The sequence below is a fragment of the Heterocephalus glaber genome, unplaced genomic scaffold (assembly GCF_053883595.1).
Source record: "Heterocephalus glaber isolate CG9 unplaced genomic scaffold, H.glaber_assembly_v1.0 deba00000347, whole genome shotgun sequence".
NCBI lineage: Eukaryota > Metazoa > Chordata > Mammalia > Rodentia > Bathyergidae > Heterocephalus > Heterocephalus glaber.
The window spans coordinates 37,294,005-37,313,610 of NW_028258143.1; the positions used below are offsets into that span (position 1 = coordinate 37,294,005).

Below are 19,606 nucleotides of genomic sequence, written 5' to 3' on the forward strand. Positions count from 1 at the left end.
AGCACAGTTATTTCTGTCTAAAGAGACTTTGCAGGAATTCTTCACCTAAAATTTGGATCTTTATCCTCATGCAAAAATTCCCTTGATCACCAGGTAATTAATATAATACTGAATTTCACTCTTTGAGAGACAGTTTATAAATTTCTGTAAACATGACATATCATACTCACAGTTCTGTCTCTTTCTTGCATTTTTTAAAGAACATAAGCTATGAGATGAGCCACTTTTTTTCTAATAATACACTAGCACTAATTAGCTGGGAAGCCTTGGAAGAGTTACTCTATTTCTTTGTTCTTCAGTTTCCTTATCTTTTAAAGAGAAATAAAAATCAGACTTATTCTGTAGGTTTGTGGTAAGGAATAAGAAGGACAACCAGGTAGAATGCGTGGAACAGAGTTTTGGATAGACTAAACACTTAATAAATAATAACCAATGTTAGCTGAGCAGCTGGGTATTGGAGTAACCAAATGAAAATAGTGAGGCAAAATGAAGGTGACCATTAAGACTTAATTGCCCACAGCAAAAATGTCAGTAAGAAATTAAACAGGAAAAAGGGCTGGCTTCTGCCATGGAATGCCACTGTGCGGTGAAGCAGAGCAAAGCAGAGATCAGGATGATCTCCCTGTTGATGGCGCACTGAATTCTGAGTCAGAGTGGAGAAAAGTATGCTCAAGACCAACTCCATCTCCAACGACAGTGGCCTTGACAGAGGCTGTGGCCTGGGAAAGGTCTCTGAAGGGGGGCACCTGCACTAGGAGTGCAGCTACGCGGAAGAGCAAGGCCAGTGGAGACAGGGAGGACCAAGCCCTTGACTGCAAACCCTGTAGAGCCTGAAGTGCCCTGGCTGGCACTAAGTCTGGGTGGAAGGGCAGCCTTCCCTTCTGAGGTCTGCCAGGCAGAGACTCCATAATTCTTTGTGGATGGGCCTTGAGAGATCACAGGAGATTTGGGCCAGGACCTGATATCTGATATTACAAGTTATTATTAAACACACACACACACACACACACACACACACACTCCCCTTGTATAAAGTCATTTAAAGCATCATGCATGCTACTGAGTTTTCATTGGAAGGGTGAGAGCATTACTTCACACAACAGAAAATACAATCTTTTTATAAATATTTCTATCTTCTCAGTTTCTTTTTGTCTTGTAACACTTTTTATAAACTGTGGCAAGATACACACAATATAAAATTGATCACCTTAGTCATTTTAGGTGTAAGTTCAGTAATGTACACTCACAATATTATGCAACCAGTCTCCAGAACTCTTTTCATCCCACAAAATAACACTACTGTTTACTCATCAAGCAACAACTCGCCATTCCCCTCTCCCCTCTCCAGTACCACTTCTAACAACACCTCTTGCTCTTCCCAGTTCCTCTACTTTAATTCATTTTGGCCCCATTACATAAAGTGGGTTTTTTTTATCATTGCTGTGGCTAAAATTATAATTTCAGTGTCCCTCTGGTTTTCAAAAAAATAAATTCCCACACCTTCCAAACTCAGGATTAATGGTACCCACCTTCCTTAAAAGAAACTTTAGCAACAACTCAAATCTTAAACATCCCTTCAGAGACTTGCTTCCCAGTCTAAATAGTTTTCGGTTATTTTTCTTTTCTTTCTAAGCACAGATGATACTTACCCATCAAAACTCTTATGTACAGAATTTCCTCATATTATTATAGAATGAGATTGCAGGGACCAGAAATTCAGTAAGAATAAAAGATTTCTATTCTTACTACCACATTTCTGGAGTAGTCCCCAACGCCTCTGTGCATAAAGTGTGGGCTCGGTAGATCATATATTTAAACGTTTTTTGTACTCTCTAGGTGATGTGTTGACATTCCTAGATTCTCACGTGGAATGTAACATTGGTTGGTTAGAACCTCTTCTGGAAAGAGTTTATTTAAGCAGAAAGAAAGTGGCCTGTCCAGTAATTGAAGTCATCAATGACAAGGATATGAGGTAAGATTGCCATATCCATCTGTTCTTCTAAGTACATCTTTACCCACAAGCAGTAAGAAGTGTTGGTCCTAATAGAAACATTTTTGAAAAGTGTAAGAAATGTATTGTTTATCCTCATGAATAAATAAAAATATATAATAGATATCTTGTGATTAGAGCTTGTTAATCCAATAATCTGTTTGGTTACTGCTAATTCTTAATACTAAATTCCAGTAAGTACCACTATTGATTATCAAACCATCCCCCTTTATATTCAACTGAATTCCAAGATACTTATTTTCCTCAATTTTATTTCTCCCTTCTGTGACAAACACATATGTACTTCTAAATTGTTTATTTCTTTCTCAAAAATGACCAGGATACAGCCCAGCATGGTGGCATATGCCTGTAATCCCAGCCCTTTGGGAGGCTGAGGCAGGAGGATTGCAAATTCAGCCCAGCCTGGATAATTTAGTGATTTAGTGACACTTTGTCTCAAAATTAAACATTTTTTAAAACAGGCTTTGGATCTGGCTCAGTCCAAAGGCCTTTGGTTAGGTCCCTAGAACCACATACAAAAATGGCAATATGTTATCTTTTAAAGTATAAGTTAAAATCAAGCAATCCAGCCAATTAACCACAAATACAAATAGCACTCATAAATTTTCTTGAATGACTGCTAAATGGTGATGATCTAAAATCACCTATATAAGTAAGTGTTCTGTACATGAATAAGTCATGGAGCCAATTGATGACGCATATAAAAATGCATATAATCTCAAGTGGCATTTTGTTCTTTGTCATTGTGCTTGTTTGTTTCTGAATTAGTTACATGACAGTGGACAACTTTCAAAGAGGCGTCTTTGTGTGGCCCATGAACTTTGGTTGGAGAACAATTCCTCCAGATGTTGTTGCAAAAAACAGAATTAAAGAAACTGATATAATAAGGTAAGTGTGCGAAATTTAAGACTAGGAAGGAGTCATATGTCTTTTTGTAAAAGCATAGAAAGCAATTTCACCAAATGGCTCTAACCTATCATTCTATAAACATCAAGACTTGTAAGTCTAGCCAATAGATTACTAAAGCAAAGCTCTCTTGAGAAATTAGTTTTCCAGTACCCAAACTCATTTTTAAATAGCCAACTGAACACTATTCAGCCATGAGCTTAGAGAAATACACTGACACTTCCTGTTCCCTGGGCTTTGTAACCTAAGAAACAAATACTAGTTGAATGTGCTGCATAAATACACATAATCTTAAATAAACGAGTAAAAATTGAAAGAGTAAATAATAGTAATAGAAATATCACTATAATAATAGCTATGGTGAGATTTTCTTTCACAGTCAAATCCTACTCTCCATGGGACAGGTGCCAAATTCTGTGAATAAATTAAGCAATAGAAACAGAAGCTCAATATAAATTAGAATACTGACTTTATTGCTGAAGAAGGAAAATTCAAGAGCACTGGCTGGACTTGAAGCCAAAGTGGGCAAGTCTTGTCACTTTTCCCAGAGTCTAGAGCTTCAGGACAGGCACCGGCCAGCCCCAGCTAAGCAAGAAGGCTCTTCTTCCCCGTTGGAGAGAGAACTTGAGCAGACACAAGTTAAGTCCCCAGAGAAATCCCAGCCCAAGCTGTGCACTGCAGCCTACTTTCCCAAACTTACCCTTCAGTAAATCACTTCTCCAGTGCCTGGTCTGATATTTCCAGAGTTGATACCCCAGGGAATGAAGAAGTTCTGCCATCTATTGCTCACTGAAGGCCAAGCATTCAACTTTCCTAACCTTATGAGAAGGGTAGTTTCCAATTTATGGAGATGAGGATATCCAGATATAAAGAAGTTAAATCTTTTTCCCAGGGATACACAAAAAATAGAAGAACAATTTGGGTCCATCTGAGACCTGTCTAAATTTAATACTGTTTTTCTGATCCCAAGACTAAAGAACCTCTACTTTTTTCAGAGACCCATTTATAGTGTCAGTTTAGTGATTGAGTTGAAATTATATTCAGCATAATGTTAAGAAGAGAATGCATTCCGGATAATTTGGTAGGGATGATTGGGACACAGTAGAATTAGGTACATAAGTGGCAGGAAGGGGAGAGGGGTGTGAGTCAGAAATTATCTTACCCTTGAGAGTACTGTACATCCTAAAGGCAAAGCAGGCTCTCCGCAGAAACCACTTTCAGCTGGCTGAGTGGTGACTACCTTGGGAAGTGATCAATACTTTTTCCAACTTCTACCTAAAATGTGATCAATAATAGCTGTGAAGGCTCTGGAGTCAGGCCCCTTTGAATCTCAACTGTACAACTTACTAGTACTATAAACTCAAACTACCTTGACTCTGTTGTTTGATTTTTATAGGAGGACTAATAGAAGTTGCTACTATTAATTGTTCTGATACTTAAATCAGAATTTATTTATAAATTGCTTTCCACAGGGCTTGCCACACAGCAGGCTGTCAGTTCAATTTGCCCATAGTTGGGTGCAGTAGAGTGGAATGATGGAGGACAGAATCAAGACAGATTAACTAAGAGTAACGTCAGATGTAGATCTACTCTCTATTGTCCTTGGGAAAGTTTCTCATCTTCTCTGCATGTGGTGAAGTTTCTTAATAATGGTGCACACTCCCAGGATTTTTGTGAAATTTAAGCCAATAAACAGATAATACAACAATGCCTGGTACTAGCTTAACCCTGAGTAAGTCTTGTTAAAAAGAACAACCTTGTCTTCCTATTTCAAATTATCCATTATTCGGTTTAATCCTTATTTACACTTTCAGTTTCTCACACCAGAGAAATTATTCAGTATTTACAAACGTGTGTCCTATTTATTTCACTTACGAATATGGCCTCAATATGCATGCATTTAGCTATAAATGTCTCCAGTTTCTCATTCTTTATGGCTGGTCCAAAGGGGTAGGGGAAATGGAAGGGGAAGGGGAAAGGAAAGAAGGAAAAGGAAAAATTATGAGAAAAGAAAAAAATGGAAACAAATTCTATGTAAATAGGGAAGGGTGGAGGGGGTGAAGTGCACACAGGTAATAGGGAAAAAATAAGAACCAAGTTACATCATGTACAGGTACAAGCACCCAATGATAAATCTAAATGTATTGTATACCTAAAATGTACCAATAAAAGAATTTAAGCAAAAAAAAAAAAAAAAAAGAGCATCTTTGGAAAGTCAGTATCAGTGTTGGGACAGAAAAGAATCTTATTTTCAGACCACATGATGTTTGCTGACCATAATCAAGCTCTGCCACCATGAACCTGGCAAACTCATCACTGAAGGTCTATTCCTGATTGCATCCCAAGACCTCCCTGCACCCCACAGCCACTCAAAACTGCCTCTGACTCAAGAGCAAAAGCACCAAGGACCCATGCTACAAGTTGAGCTCCTGTGAAATGCAAGTTTAAAAAACAATCTTTTCTTTATGCAGGTGCCCTGTAATGGCCGGTGGATTATTTTCTATTGATAAAAATTACTTTTTTGAACTTGGAACCTATGATCCTGGCCTTGATGTTTGGGGCGGAGAAAATATGGAGCTTTCATTCAAGGTATCACCAAGCTTTTATTTTCAAATTTTCTTTACAACTGTATTTTATCACTTTAATTGGTTTAATTTTACTAATATAATCAGATATGTAACTAACACAGAGTAAATTTCACAGAACTTTTAGGGTCTATGAGTTATTTTTTTCATAGCCCTTATTAAATTTGGAAGAATTGATGACCCTTGTGAAATTTATTAGAGTTTCTTAATATTTCACAATTTTGTTTGCACATTCAAGTACAGGAGAAATGATTTCTTGCTTTTCAGTGTAAATGCAATAGGATTGATACCTGATACAAAATAACTTCCCTGGGATATCTCTCTACTATGTTGGAAGTCCTAGAATCAGACCCTAATGTGTGATCTTGGAGAATGTATATGATGGAAGTGACAAAGAGGACCTCTGGAGCAGGCCACAACAGACCAGCTGTGTCCCACAGTGTGGCTCCTGTGGGAACTTGATTCAGTCACTTACACTATCATTGATCAGGATCTAAGAAAGCCTTAGCAATGGCAAGAGGAGAAGCATCTACAAAGCAGCTACTTCCCTGTGGGGTTGGATGGATGGTCTCCATGAAAAGGGGTGTGTCTCCAGACTCCTAATGATCAGTGGTGTTTAAATTGTGGGCCACAAGACTTATGGATCTCCCCAGGATGAGAGAAGGGGAAGGTGAGCAAACTGACACTCATTCACCTTTCCCTGTTTCAACCACAACAGGAACTCATATGTTTTACACATTGGGATTCTGGAAAGATTTCTTTAGGGCAAAAAAAGGTCCACATTATAAATTAATAAAGAAAAAAACTTTATTTTATTAAAGTTTATGTAGCTCACCATCACAATAAACATAACTAAATGAACTTGTTGAGTTTTATTTTTTAGCGAAGAAGTATTTTCTAACTTGAAAGTACTACATTAGACAAGAAAAAACAGTCCCCAGGTGGTCTCTAGTCATTATTAATTGCCCATGATCCTGAACTGTTGTTTGATAATTGATGCTTATTGTTACATTGCTCCAGGTGTGGATGTGTGGTGGTGAAATTGAGATCATCCCCTGCTCCCGAGTGGGCCACATCTTCAGGAGTGACAATCCATATTCCTTCCCCAAAGATCGCATGAAGACAGTGGAACGGAACCTGGTGCGGGTTGCTGAGGTCTGGCTGGATGAGTACAAAGAGTTGTTCTACGGCCACGGGGCCCATCTCATAGACCAGGGACTGGAGGCCGGCAACCTCACCCAGCAAAAGGAGCTTCGGAAGAAACTGAAGTGTAAAAGTTTCCAGTGGTACTTGGAGAATGTCTTTCCTGACTTAAAAGCTCCCATAGTGAGAGCTAGTGGTGTGGTAAGTTCACATGGCAATTTAAAATCTTGCTCCATAAAAATAACAATTCAACACATAAAACCACATTCCAAAATGTGTGGAAAAAGGAATTATTATATTATAAATAAATACCAAGTATTTATTGCCAATCGGGCAAAGCATAGTTGATTGGAGGTATACCTGAGGAAGGCAGTCATGTTCACTGATTCATTCAACAGACACCGACTGTGTTATTAGGAGACTAGGCAATAAATATTTCAGAACTAGATTGAAGGGTGATAAAGTAGACTGGATCCCTTGATCCCTTCCTTTGTAATTTAGAGTCGACTTAGGGAAGAAAGATAATAAAGAAGTGAACAGGGGTAAATATAAAATGTAATTGTTCTCATTTAGGGAACATACCTCAAGTGATGAATCCTTCTAAGCTAAGAAATCCTCCCTGAGAAGGACACTGTGAAGCCTAGGCCTAGGTCCCTCAGGACCAGCCAAACTCTAAGAAGAATGCTAGGTAGAGGGTGTAATCCATGCAAACTTCTAAGACAGGTGAAAATTGAGGGCATTCAAGATCAGAAGGAAAGATGAAGGTCCTCAGGGTGTCAAGGGGGCAAAATCGACACCAGATGAAGAGGGAGAGAGGTCAGGCAGGTCGTTGCAGGTAGAGCAAGGAATTTTCTTTATTTCCTTCCTTCCTTCCTTCCTTCCTTCCTTCCTTCCTTCCTTCCTTCTTCTTTCCTTCCTCTAGATGGAGTGGGAATTTATTAAGCAGGGTTAAGTAATGACAGGACAAAATTTAATCAGGATTTTTTTAATTTAAAATTTCAAAGCCAGGCATGGGGTTGAAAATAACAGAAACTATCAGGGAATGGCAGATAAAATTCCAGAGCACTAGAAGAGGTATGAAAAGAGAAAGTCCTAAACTAGATGTGCTGAATAAGTACAAAGCTAAGAGAAACTCAAGGAAGAGGTAGTCTGGGGAAAAGCCATTTCAAATCTGTTCCAGGAGTGAGCTTCATTTAAAGAGAATGGGAAGACATGAAGAAATGTACCAGGGAACAGGTTTAAGGGTGAATAACCCTTAATCAGTTCTTCCTCTTTTAGGGTTATTTTTAATCTCTTATATTTTATTTCTAATTTAAGGCTCATTTATGAGTAGTATAAGTGTTCATTTGTTTTCTTTCAGTTTCCTCTTTTTTTTTTCATTCAAGTTCTCAAATATGACCATCAGTCAGTCTGCTCTTTCAGGCCAAGCATTTCTAGTTCTTTCTAGAAAGTGAGTTATACAAACTAACCACTCTCCCTGCCTATCAGAGGTCCTGACAACAAAAACTTAGCAAAGCCATTCCTTTGGCCTTGTTAGGGAAATCCAGGAAGGGCATTAAAGACAGGAAACTAGTCTGAAGATTAGTTTTGATTTACCAAATTCAACTGATAAAACTATGTAGCTTGTTTATATATAACATAATGCATTTTTTAATTGCCACTTTTATAGGTCAAAACAGAATAGCAGTTCTTTCAGCTGACTCAACCTAGTATTTTTTACCTTAGGTAAGTAATTAGAAAGAATGCCTTGGATTTGTACATGCTGTTCAATTATAATATGTCAAATATATATATAAAATAAGTTTATATTTTTAATCCCATCCCTGAAAGAGGAAGAAAAAAAAACTCACCATAGTAAATTTTTCCCTTTCCTAACACAATCTCAGCTAGAACATTACCAAACTGTAACCACCAGGGGGAGCTATAAAACTACCTTTTAGCTCTGCTGCACCACTGAGCAGTTCCACAGAGTTGGAAGCATAAAGGCAAAGTATACATGTACAGAAATATCACACCGAAACAGATTAAGTTGCATTAGTAATATGTTAAAATTATAATAAAATAAGTTTGAAAAAGAGTTCCCATGAAGTTTTTGAAGAACTGTCATAATGAAATAGGCTTTACTGATCCCTGGACTATAATATATCAAAATGCTGTAATTGTTTTAAAAATGATTTTAACAGATCCTTTCCTTCTATTGTCTTGTATGTTTTTTACTTTCTCTAGATAAATGTTAGTAAATATGTCATTTTCTCCCTCTTGCAGCAACCATCAGGGAGGTATATTACTATTTTTTAATTCAGAATAAGAATAACTAGAGTATTTTTTAATAAACAATCTTTAAAAGTCCTAAGAAAATAAACTCCTCATCTTTCTGTTTCATACTCCATGTCTTCATGTATTTTTCACCCTATGTACTTAGGAATTTAAATTCAATGAAAGTTCTTTTTTTAAGAAATAAAAACAATGTCTTATTTGAAACTAATAAAAGAACTTCACCAATGAAGTGTTTTTCACTGGATTAAATTGTTATCAAACAGCCTGTAAGCCTAAGATTTAACAATTATGTAATAAACTGCAGGGAATGCCCACATCCAGAGTTTGGAAATGTAATAATTTAATATATAAAATTGAAAATTTATACACTGCCTGATTGAAAAGGATGTGGAGAAGTTGAAATGACTTAGAATAAAATTATGGATACCATTCTTTAAAAATGAAAATGAAAACATTTTAAAACTATTCATAATGAAAGGAAGAATAACAATTCCTTGCACTTCATAGATCATATATGTCAAAAGCGAAATAGTTCTCCTGTGAAAGTCCTGACAGGAAAAATAATTTTCAGATGAAGTGAAGGAGAAGGATATAAGAACAGAGCAGATGTCCCTTTTCACCCAATTCCTTTCAGTGCCTGGAGAAAACAAACACAAAGAAATCAACTAAACCAGGGATTCGCTAACACTGTTCTGAACAACATTAGTTGTTTTGTGTAGAGTTCTATGGTAAAGTAACTTTGGGAAATACTCTGCACATTAGCAGCAAGCTGAACACTAATACACGGAAGACACCGAGAACGCTGGAGGACAACCTGCTCGATTGTGTTGGAACCAATTTCCAACCTTCTTTAAAGATAGAATATTTTCTGCTTTATCCAAAAATATAGGACCTGTATGCTAAGATCCAGAGGACAATTAAGATAATTTCCCTTCATTAAACTCCCAGAGTATTCTCCCTTCACATATTTCTGTTCACTCCCCTCTGTGAAGTTAGTGGTGACTGGATCCTTCTTCATGTTTTTACTGCTCACATTTACTAATGCTCCCATATTTGTCATTTTACATTGTGAATAGAAGTTTCTCTGAAGATTTTTGACTGAGATTCTGTTCCTCTGGAATTGCTTGGTGTTCTTCTTTGCCAGACCCCTCAAAGAGTAATGATCTGCTACTATTTTTAATGTTTGTTTCTGTACCTTGAAAGTTTGGGAGGGTTCCTATCCAATGAAGGTGGTAAGATTTTCTTCTCAAAACCAAATGAATGTCGGTGTAAGGTTTCTGACTTAGAAGAAGAATCTCATTCCCCGGGGTGATGGGTAAATCCTTTTTCCTAGTACATTGTCCCACTGAGGGTCCACCTTTCTATTGAAAGGCAACAATCCCAACTCGGCTCATCTATGCCCAAGGTTTTCACCCATTCTAATAGAGAGACATGCCCCTTGCTTTACCAAGCTTGCAATTTTCCCTCTCCATTTCATTTCTTCCTACATTTTCTGGTTTCTGACGTTGCTCTTTGCTTCTTCCAAGCTAAACTATGCACATAAAAGTAGGACCCACACACTGGGAACCTTGTTATGAAATTTGGTAACCCTACGAGCTACACAGCTTATTTGATGCAACATCTTAGAATGATAGCTCTTTTAGGAACTATTGAAGAGAAAGGGGCAAATATAATGTCCCTGCCAACAAAGACCTCACAACCTCCCAGCTCAGGAGGCCTTCCTGGTTCATCGGGTATAGATTCATCTCTACATACCTCGTCTAAAAGCCTGGAAAGCCTAAATTGCATTATTAACCTACCACCTTGTTAACTCTGCCCAGGATGTCAAAGAGGATGAGGGAATCAACATTTTTCTGCATTAAATGGTGACTGATAGAAAGCTACCTCCATATTTGACCCTGTGAATCCATTAAAAACCTGGGGGCCTGCCAGAAAGTGCCTTTACACTTGGCTCAATATTAGCTTTCGTGACTTTCCTGTAATGAATTGTAGCTCTCTTGAGTCATTAGAAAGATTCTGACAGGGAATCGGCTGGAATCTGCTGTTCTTTGAAGGACTCAATTTATCTATGATTCAGTGCCTAAGCAGATAGCTTGGAGGGGTCAGCCAAGGAACGTAGTGGTTTGATTAAATTGCGAGTATGTGCATTGACTTTTAATACATGCATCAGATACACTTGAGACAAGAAAATAACTACTATCCATGCCTCATTTTGCTCATTTGCCATTCAGCATCCCAGGCAAGGGTTAATTAAAAGCTCTGTTTTCTGGCTCTATGGCTGAATCACAGGCCTAAATTGACAGATTGAAGCTGTACTTTAGCAAGATTACATTATGTCTCTGTTAGAGCTAGCAACCAATAAAATCATATTGTTCTAAGGAATGTTGTTATTAACTACCTTTTAACCTTATTATAGCTTTATAGTCTGTTTCCTAAATGTGTTTGAATGTTTTATTCTACTTTAAAATGTTTTGTTTTTCTTAATTCATATTTTATATTCTTTCCTAGCTTATTAATGTAGCCTTGGGTAAATGCATTTCCATTGAAAACACCACAGCCATTCTCGAAGACTGTGAGGGGCACAGCAAGGTATGCTTAGCTGGGGACTACCTCATGGTCAATAGCTGCAGCCTTTGGCATATTTGTTGATTACTTAAGAAATTTATCTTCACTAAGTAGAAAGCCAGAATTATTCTCTGAACTCTAGTATAAGTATAAGGCTAGTGTAATTAGTGTAATTATGAAATCCAATAACAGTAACTGAAAGAGTAAAAGTGTGGGTACCAAAGTTTTCCACTGGACCCAGCATGTATCATTTGCAAAATTGTGTTAATTTTGAAAATCTTGAACCTTTAGGGAAGTGGTAGTAATGATAGTGCTCACCTCTAGGAGTGAGGCTGGAATAGGTAACACATAAGAAACTTGCAGAACAATACCTAATGCTCAGTGCTCTGTAAATGTCACTGAAATAAAAATAACAAAGAAAATAATATTAAAAATGGATAACGTACAAAGATAAAATGACAAATAAAATAGAGAACATATTTTTAAGTAATCATCCTATGGAAGCAATTTATTTTCTGATTCCATCCCTCACGCATCTTCTGGGAGTAGTGGGAGTCACATAATCCTTGACCCACAATGGAAAACCCTACAGAAAAACTCCCACAAACTCAGAGCAGAACTGCTAGGAGAGGGAGTAGGATCCAGGAAAGCAGAGCAGGGACCCCTCCTGCTGTGGTGCAGGTGAGCTGAGTGATCGCACCTTCTTCTCCAACATATGTTCCCCGCAGCTCTGCCTTCTGTGGGCACAGCTATCCATTTGGGTGCCAAATATAGCACATGGGAACACTGGTTGGTGAGTAGCAATCAGCCTCCCAAAATTACACATTACTCTTTAGTAGAAAAAAATTATTTTGCACTGATAGCCAAGGCTTACTAAGTCTTACTTCTTTGACTTAGAAATATTTCTTCGATTTTCAAACATACTCCTTCTCCACCCCTTAATTCAAAAAACTGCTGCTAGAAGAATATCCCTGTTGCTATAATTCAGCTGCAGATTCTAAACTTGAACCCTTGGGAACTCTTCATTCATTAGGGAAGAGTGGAGACAGAGAAGGGAAAAACATCAAAACAATCAATTGAAAGAAATGACTTGTTTATTAAGAATTCAAAGTGAAAATAAAGCCATAAACTGTAAAACAACACCACAATTAGTCTAAATTATATGCAAGTATTAAATAATATTTTTTTCACGATTCACCATTATAGGGACTTATTGAGTCTCATACAACAATGTTTCTTCTGAAAACTCCACTTCTATTCTTGGTAACCATGGAGTGTCTGTATAAAGAGACCAAGGTATGAATTATGTACCCACTGTCTTCCAGAAATCTCATCTCCCATTTTATCTAATTGCTCACTTTTAGCTTCTGCCGCTTGTGGATTACATAAGTAAGGGACAGGAATATCAAGGAAGTTAACTTGGTTTGGGCACAAATAAGCCAATGAGTATGATATTCAGCCAAAAAAGTTGAAAAGGAATAAAGCCCTCAGATTTAACCATCAAACACTACCATATACTACTTAAAAACAACCTCTTTAGTTTTTAACTTTTAAGTCAGTTGAGATGTTCATATTCAAGGTAATATCTAGCTTATATTAGTAACTTTACAATAAATTTAGTGGACAGAAAATACTAGCTTGTAAAAACTGTAAAGAATATTTTTAAGGATTGAAAATGTGGTTCCATTACCTGAATCAGTGTTTATTTGAGATACTGTCAATTCTTACTTCTCTGAGAGCAGCACCTATATATTGAGGGATGCTAACATGCCTGCAACCTCGTGATTCCTTGTGCTAGCAGAAGAGAAAGGTTTTAATGTTTCCTACAAGAGAACAAAACCATGGGTCCAATTATCTAGATAGTCAGAAACAAGAAGGCATAATAATTTCCACCAAAGAAATTTAAGACTGTGATTGATCTCCCTGAAACCACCCATGGCTCAGACACTGAATCAAGGATGTTTTACAAATTTCAATGCTTCAAGCATCAGAGTTGTCTGGAATTCAAAACACCAGAAAGAGCATCATATGCAGATATGTACTGATTGTAATGCACTGATCATTTTTGTTACTGAAGTTGACATTTATTGAGGACTTCTTGTGTACTAAATATTCGATCATCATTACCCCAACCCTGAGATAATTTTTTATGTGACTTAAAAATGAAAAAAATGAGATTAGACTGAGTAAAAAAATGTCCATAATATCACAGTTGAAAGGGGTTGCACTGGAATTTGAATATAAATTATTATTAGCCCAGCTTGGTGGTACACAACTGTAATTTCACCCGATGGGTGGATGAGGTAGGAGGATTGCAAGTCTGAGCCCATCCTGGACAACTGACTTAGTATGACCTTGAGAACAATTTTTAAAACAAATTTAAGGGAGTGGGGACTGGGGATGTAGCTCAGTGAAATTGCCCTGGGTTCAATCTCCAGTACCTATAAGTAAGTAAGTAAATAAATGAATAAATAAAACGAAAGCAACTATGTTTTTAAGTATTGCTAACAAAAATGTTTGGCAAAGTTTCTTTGTTTGCTGCCTGAAGTGACCTTTTCTTTATTCATTTCCTCTATAGCTTCAACAATTTAATTATACCTGGTTAAGACTTATTAAACATGAAGAATGGTGTTTAGCCCCCAGCCCTGATAAAGGATCCCTGGAGCTCTGTACTTGTGATAACAGAAACAAAGGGCTGAAATGGTCGCATAAATCAACATCAGTTTTCCACCCAGACCTGGTAAGCAAAATTATATACTTCTTCTTTACTAAAAATTCACCTTTTAATCAAACAGAACATAACATCCTCATTGTCAGCTGCCTCAATCAGAAGCTTTAAACATGTTTGTGACAACATAATCAGTGTAAAAGTTCACTCAGAAAGATAAATTGATTTTTTAAAATAAATTGTGGTCTATTTTTTCTTTTCAAATTTTGTTTCAAAAGAATGATTTTTAAAAGAAGTCATTCTGTTCTTATGGCTATTTTGTCAGTAGCGACTTCCTTTGTTTCTAAAAGTCACTTGCTTCCTCCAATAAACAATGCTAAAATTAAGGCCGATAGGCTGAAATCATTAAAAGCTTATAGAGAAAATAAAGGCAAGAAGAAGCTACACGCTTACTATAAGCTCTGCATTTGAGGATGCTTCCAGTTCTTCATCCTACCTTCTTTCGATACAAGAGAACTTTTTCTCACCCCCGTTGGATCCAAAGACCTGGCCTTTCTGAAGAGTGCAGGAACCAGCTCTCCCCAACTTAGGAGAGGTGACTATACGATTTCTTCCCAACTTTGTGTTCCATGTTGTCACATTGTTAGCCTGAAATCTGCCATGAGGAGAATCTTTATACTACAGAAACCAGCAGATGCTACTGGATCATGTTTCCAAAACTCAGTCCTTAATATTTACCAGAATATACCTGTTCTACTCTATTCTCATTCTCAAATTTCACTCAGTTTTCCCCAATTATATTTTAACAGAATATATATAGTCATAAGCTTTGGTGAAGGATCTTAAGATAGCAGGAATAATTTCAAGATTGTATTCTCAAATTTTCTGTCATCTCACAAGCAATTAGTCACCAAATCCACTCAATGCATTGAATAATGGGAGCTGTTATTCTGTCCAGAGCTGCCTGCTCCCTTTCCTTCTCGGATTCCCTCCACTGATTAGGGTGTCTTCCCTTCAAAATCACAGTTGGCAACTACTCTTCTCCTACTCAGCGCCAAAATCAAGGTCTGAATAATGCATTCTCCAAACCTGTATCCATTTGACTTTATTGTTATATATTTTTTTATTCATTAAGTTTATTGGTACATCTTAGGTATACAATATGATGACATTCCTCATTGGGAATCTGTACCTTTACATGATATATCTTGGTTCTTATTTTTTCCCCATTCCCCTGCCCTGCCTTCAATCTCTTCACCCCTCCCTAGCTACAGACTTTGTTTCTGTTTTTTCATTTTTTCAAATTTTTTCCTTTCCCTTCTTTCCTTTTCCCTGTGCCTCCCACTTTCCCTTCCCCTTTGGACCTTTTCTTCATATTTCACATTATCTATTATACATTTTGATCTTTATTTACACTTTCAGTTTCTCACACCAGAGAAACTATTCAGCATTTACACATGTAAATACACTTAAGGGTATGGCCTCAATGTGCACCCATTTAGATATAAATAGCTCTAGTTTCTCATTATTTATGGCTGAGTACTACTGCATTTTATATTTTTTAAAAACCACATCTTCATCCAGTCTCCCATTGATGGACAGTTGGGCTGTTTCCAAGTTTTAGCTATTACAAACTGTGCCACATAAACATGGGGGCATATATATATATATATATATATATATATATATATATATATATATTGCTGTGGTATAATTCTTTTAATTCTTTTGGGAAGATATCCAGCAGGGGAATAGCTAGGTCAAATGGGACCTCTAATCCTAGTTTTTTCTCTGTAATATTTTAATTCCTTCTGGACAAACATTTTTCTCTTTAATGGCAATAATTACTATGAAATTATCAGAAAAATTAAAATTTCTGGTATATAAGTGGATATTTTTATTTTGCATACTGTTGGGGAATTCATAATCATCTATTGAATAAATTACATTTTACTTTGTTCTTTATCCTTTTGCTAAAAAGGGGAGGGAAGGAGGAAGGGAGGGAGGAAGTAAGGAAAGAAGAAGAGAAAGAAAGAGAGACAATAACTGAAACACATTCCTCATCTCTAGAAGTAAATCTTGAAAAAGACTTCTGATGAGAAAATACTTAGGGTAGGCCTTCCTAAAAACAAATTGATTTGGCAAAGAGAGTAATTTAGTTAAGGCAGCAAAAACTGGAAGCTGATCCCCTACCTTGTTTGTGCCTGTGACTCTGTGACATACTCCCTACATGCTTTCTCCCTTGTGTTTCCCTTTTGATGTTACTATACGGTCATGGAAAAGATTATTTCAGTGTTTGGCTTTCTTCTTTTTCACTTTTGTAATAGTTTTTCATATTAAATCTCCTTAACCCTTGTGCTAGTCAGCTTTCCATCACTATAGCAAAACATCTCAGATTATAAAGAGAAAATATTTGTGCTGGCTCACAATGTTGGAGGTTAAAGTTCAAGACCAGTTTGATCTTTTGGGCCTTGATGAGGCAGCCCATTGTGACAGGAGCACTTGGTAGAGCGAAACTGCTCACTTCACGGCCAGGAAGCAAAAAAGAGAAGAAAGAAGAGATTGGGCTCCCACAGTCCTCTTAAAGTTTGTGCCCCAGTGACCTACGGGCTTCTGTTGGGCCCTGCCTCTCCAAGCTCCTACCACATCCCAACAGCACCACCCAGGACTAAACCTTAAACACTAAAACCCAAACTATAGCAGTCCTCAAAAGAACCTAAATCTCAAAGGAAAAAAGAATATGAATAACAGGAAGCTGTCTTCTTTTAGAAAGAATTAAATGTTAGAAGCTTCATAGAGGAAGAAAGTATAGCAGTGTGTTTGACCCTCGATAACATTAGTTGTTCAAATGATCCACCCATAAATCTGCATTTCAGAGATGCTTCCCAGCTGTGCTCTCCCCAAATGCTTTCAGTTTTGACCTCCCTGAAGAATATTCTCACAGGTAGTTGATTTGGGATATAGAGTGCCTCACCACCTACTCGTTCCTACATCACATGTGTTTAGGTTGGGAAATTTGTGATTTAGATACCCATTTACAACTCACTGTGAGAACACTGTAGCCACAAAATGATTTTTGTCAAAGCCAAAGTGTTACAAAACTTTGAACACATGCTACCATCATATGTTTGAAGTCCAGCAAGGGTGATGATATTTTTGTAGGGACATCTTTAAAATAAATTGTTATGAAAATCATTCCTGTTTTTATAAAATTTTCAAAGCATTTTAAAATATTTTAATTATAAGATTATCTTTGTCATAGTTGTTAGTGGTTGAGACGATTTATAGATTTTAAAAAATGTAAAGCTGTAAGTAGATTCTAAGTAGATTATCATTTTAGGATATTCAATAAATGTTAAACAACAATAGCACCCTTTGAAATACATTTATTCTTTTCTAAATTAATCTGACTTTGGGACATCAGATTATGTACTATCAAAAATTATGATAAGGAGACCATAAACAAAATATATCACTCTTATATAAAAGTACATTGTAAAATAGGAACATAATACTTTCTGTCATGACATGTGTTTTTTCTTTACCACTGCCAATGAGTTAGTCATCATCCATCAAATATATTAGATATCATTTGGAGTTTTTCTCTTTAAATAATATAGCTACTAACTATACCATTAGAAAATTCATCTTTTGATTCCTGAAAAATTAAGCCTGATACCTTAGAGAGGTGTGATAACTTAGTTTGAGACAAGACAAATAATAATTTCCAAAGTTTATGTTGTTGTAATTGAGTTCAAGAGAATTCCTGGGGAATAAAAAAATATAATTACTCATCTTTTGGAGGGGTTCCATTTTTTTTTAAATCTCCATTGTTAAGTCCAGTTGGAAGTTCATGCCCAAATTCTCTTTCTTTCCAGGTAAATCACATTGTTTCTGAAAACTCGCATCAGTTGTTATGCTTGGAAGGAAACTTTTCTCAGAAGACAGTGAAAGTAGCTGCTTGTAACTCCATGAAGCCACATCAGAAGTGGAAATTTGAAAAGTACTATGAAGACTGAAGAGGAGCCAATATTTTTATCTAGAAAACTCATTGGATGCTATGAAAATAACAGTGAACTTGGTGGCTGTATTTCTGTGTCATTTACATTTTGAATTCTAATAGCATTTGAATGGAGAATCTTTACAAGTCACAATATTTGAGATACCAAAAGATTTCTCAGGGAAACAGTCCCCCATTGAGCTAGAGTCATTTTCAGCCCTGAGTGACCTTTGGAATTCCCTGCTTCCTGCCCTGTCCTGGAATCATCCTGCAAGTTTCTTCCAAGAATCTCACAGGTAACTGGAAATGAAGACATGTGGAGAAGCACGGTGATACGATGGTAGTGTTTCATAATAACTAGCTCTTTTGGCCTACAAGAAGAGGAATAAGCAATGAGAACCTGTCCTTCATTGTCTAATTTTTCATCAAACAGAAGGTGCTAGAATTCTTATAGCTACAAGATCTTAGACAGATGCATGAAGCTACCACCCTGTTGAGACCTCTCCAGACTAATGCATGTTTAATGAACAGTTTGAAATAGTATTGATCAATTATTGATAACCTTACCTAATAGCAAATAATAATTTTGACGTAGATTACCATATAATTTTTTTTCTCATTCTGAGTCAGTGGAGACAATTTTAAGTGAGAAATAAGAGGCCTCTAAATACTCATTTAATTATAGGTATAGACAATGTTTTAGCTCATTTTTAAATCTGTACTTAAAAAATTGGTCACACCCATAACTTCTAATTTCTTTTCTTTTTGAAGAGGCTGGGTCACAACACACTGTTATCACCAAAAATGCATTTAATTATCGAACATACTATAATGTAGGACCATATGAGAGGAGTTGGAAAAAAATAGAAACAGAGCACTAAGAAATGTTAGGTTTTTTTACATGAAAGTAGTAAAATATTACTTCCCTGTGATGAAGTATGCTAAAAATGGACTCTAAAAATTTGCAAAGTAGAAATAAAAGAAACATAATAAAAGAGAAAGAAAAGGAGATAAACGACTCTTAGGAGAAGCACTAAGAGAAAATTTCCCTAGACTTGGCCAAAGAAGGAGGACTTGATCCTTCAAATTGGGAGAAAAAGCAAAGCCCTAAATATGAACCCAATGTTAACATAACAAATCTGTGGGAAAGTCAACTACTTCCTTGCTATAAATTGAGCTGTCATCTTAAATATACCTATACCAATATTTAGCATGCCAGAAAAAATCTTAGAAATCAGAATATCCTTTACAGTCATTGTGGTAAGAAAATTGGTACTCAAAGACAAATTACTTGTCTAAAAATCACAAGCCAATTAGTGGTAGGATCAGTATCTTCTACAGTTTCACTCCACTGGCCTCAACAAACCAGTTGAACAGCAGTCCTTAGAAAGAGATACATAAACCTGAGGTTTTCTGGGGTTGAATGCCTGCAGAATGGCCATGCTGATTTG

At 36.6% G+C, this 19,606-nt stretch overlaps 1 protein-coding gene across 1 annotated transcript in view; it reads left to right on the plus strand.

Moving 5' to 3' along the window:
• Galnt5 (polypeptide N-acetylgalactosaminyltransferase 5) overlaps positions 1-19,130 on the plus strand; it is a 40,859-nt gene extending 21,729 nt beyond the window's left edge. The window contains exons 4-10 of the mRNA XM_004835925.3: positions 1,837-1,972; positions 2,780-2,899; positions 5,389-5,506; positions 6,523-6,846; positions 11,431-11,511; positions 14,066-14,227; positions 18,034-19,130. Of these exons, the coding sequence (XP_004835982.1) occupies positions 1,837-1,972; positions 2,780-2,899; positions 5,389-5,506; positions 6,523-6,846; positions 11,431-11,511; positions 14,066-14,227; positions 18,034-18,174 (1,082 nt within the window). The 3' untranslated portion in view covers positions 18,175-19,130. The remainder of the gene's footprint in view (positions 1-1,836; positions 1,973-2,779; positions 2,900-5,388; positions 5,507-6,522; positions 6,847-11,430; positions 11,512-14,065; positions 14,228-18,033) is intronic.
• The last annotated feature ends 476 nt before the right edge of the window (positions 19,131-19,606 follow it).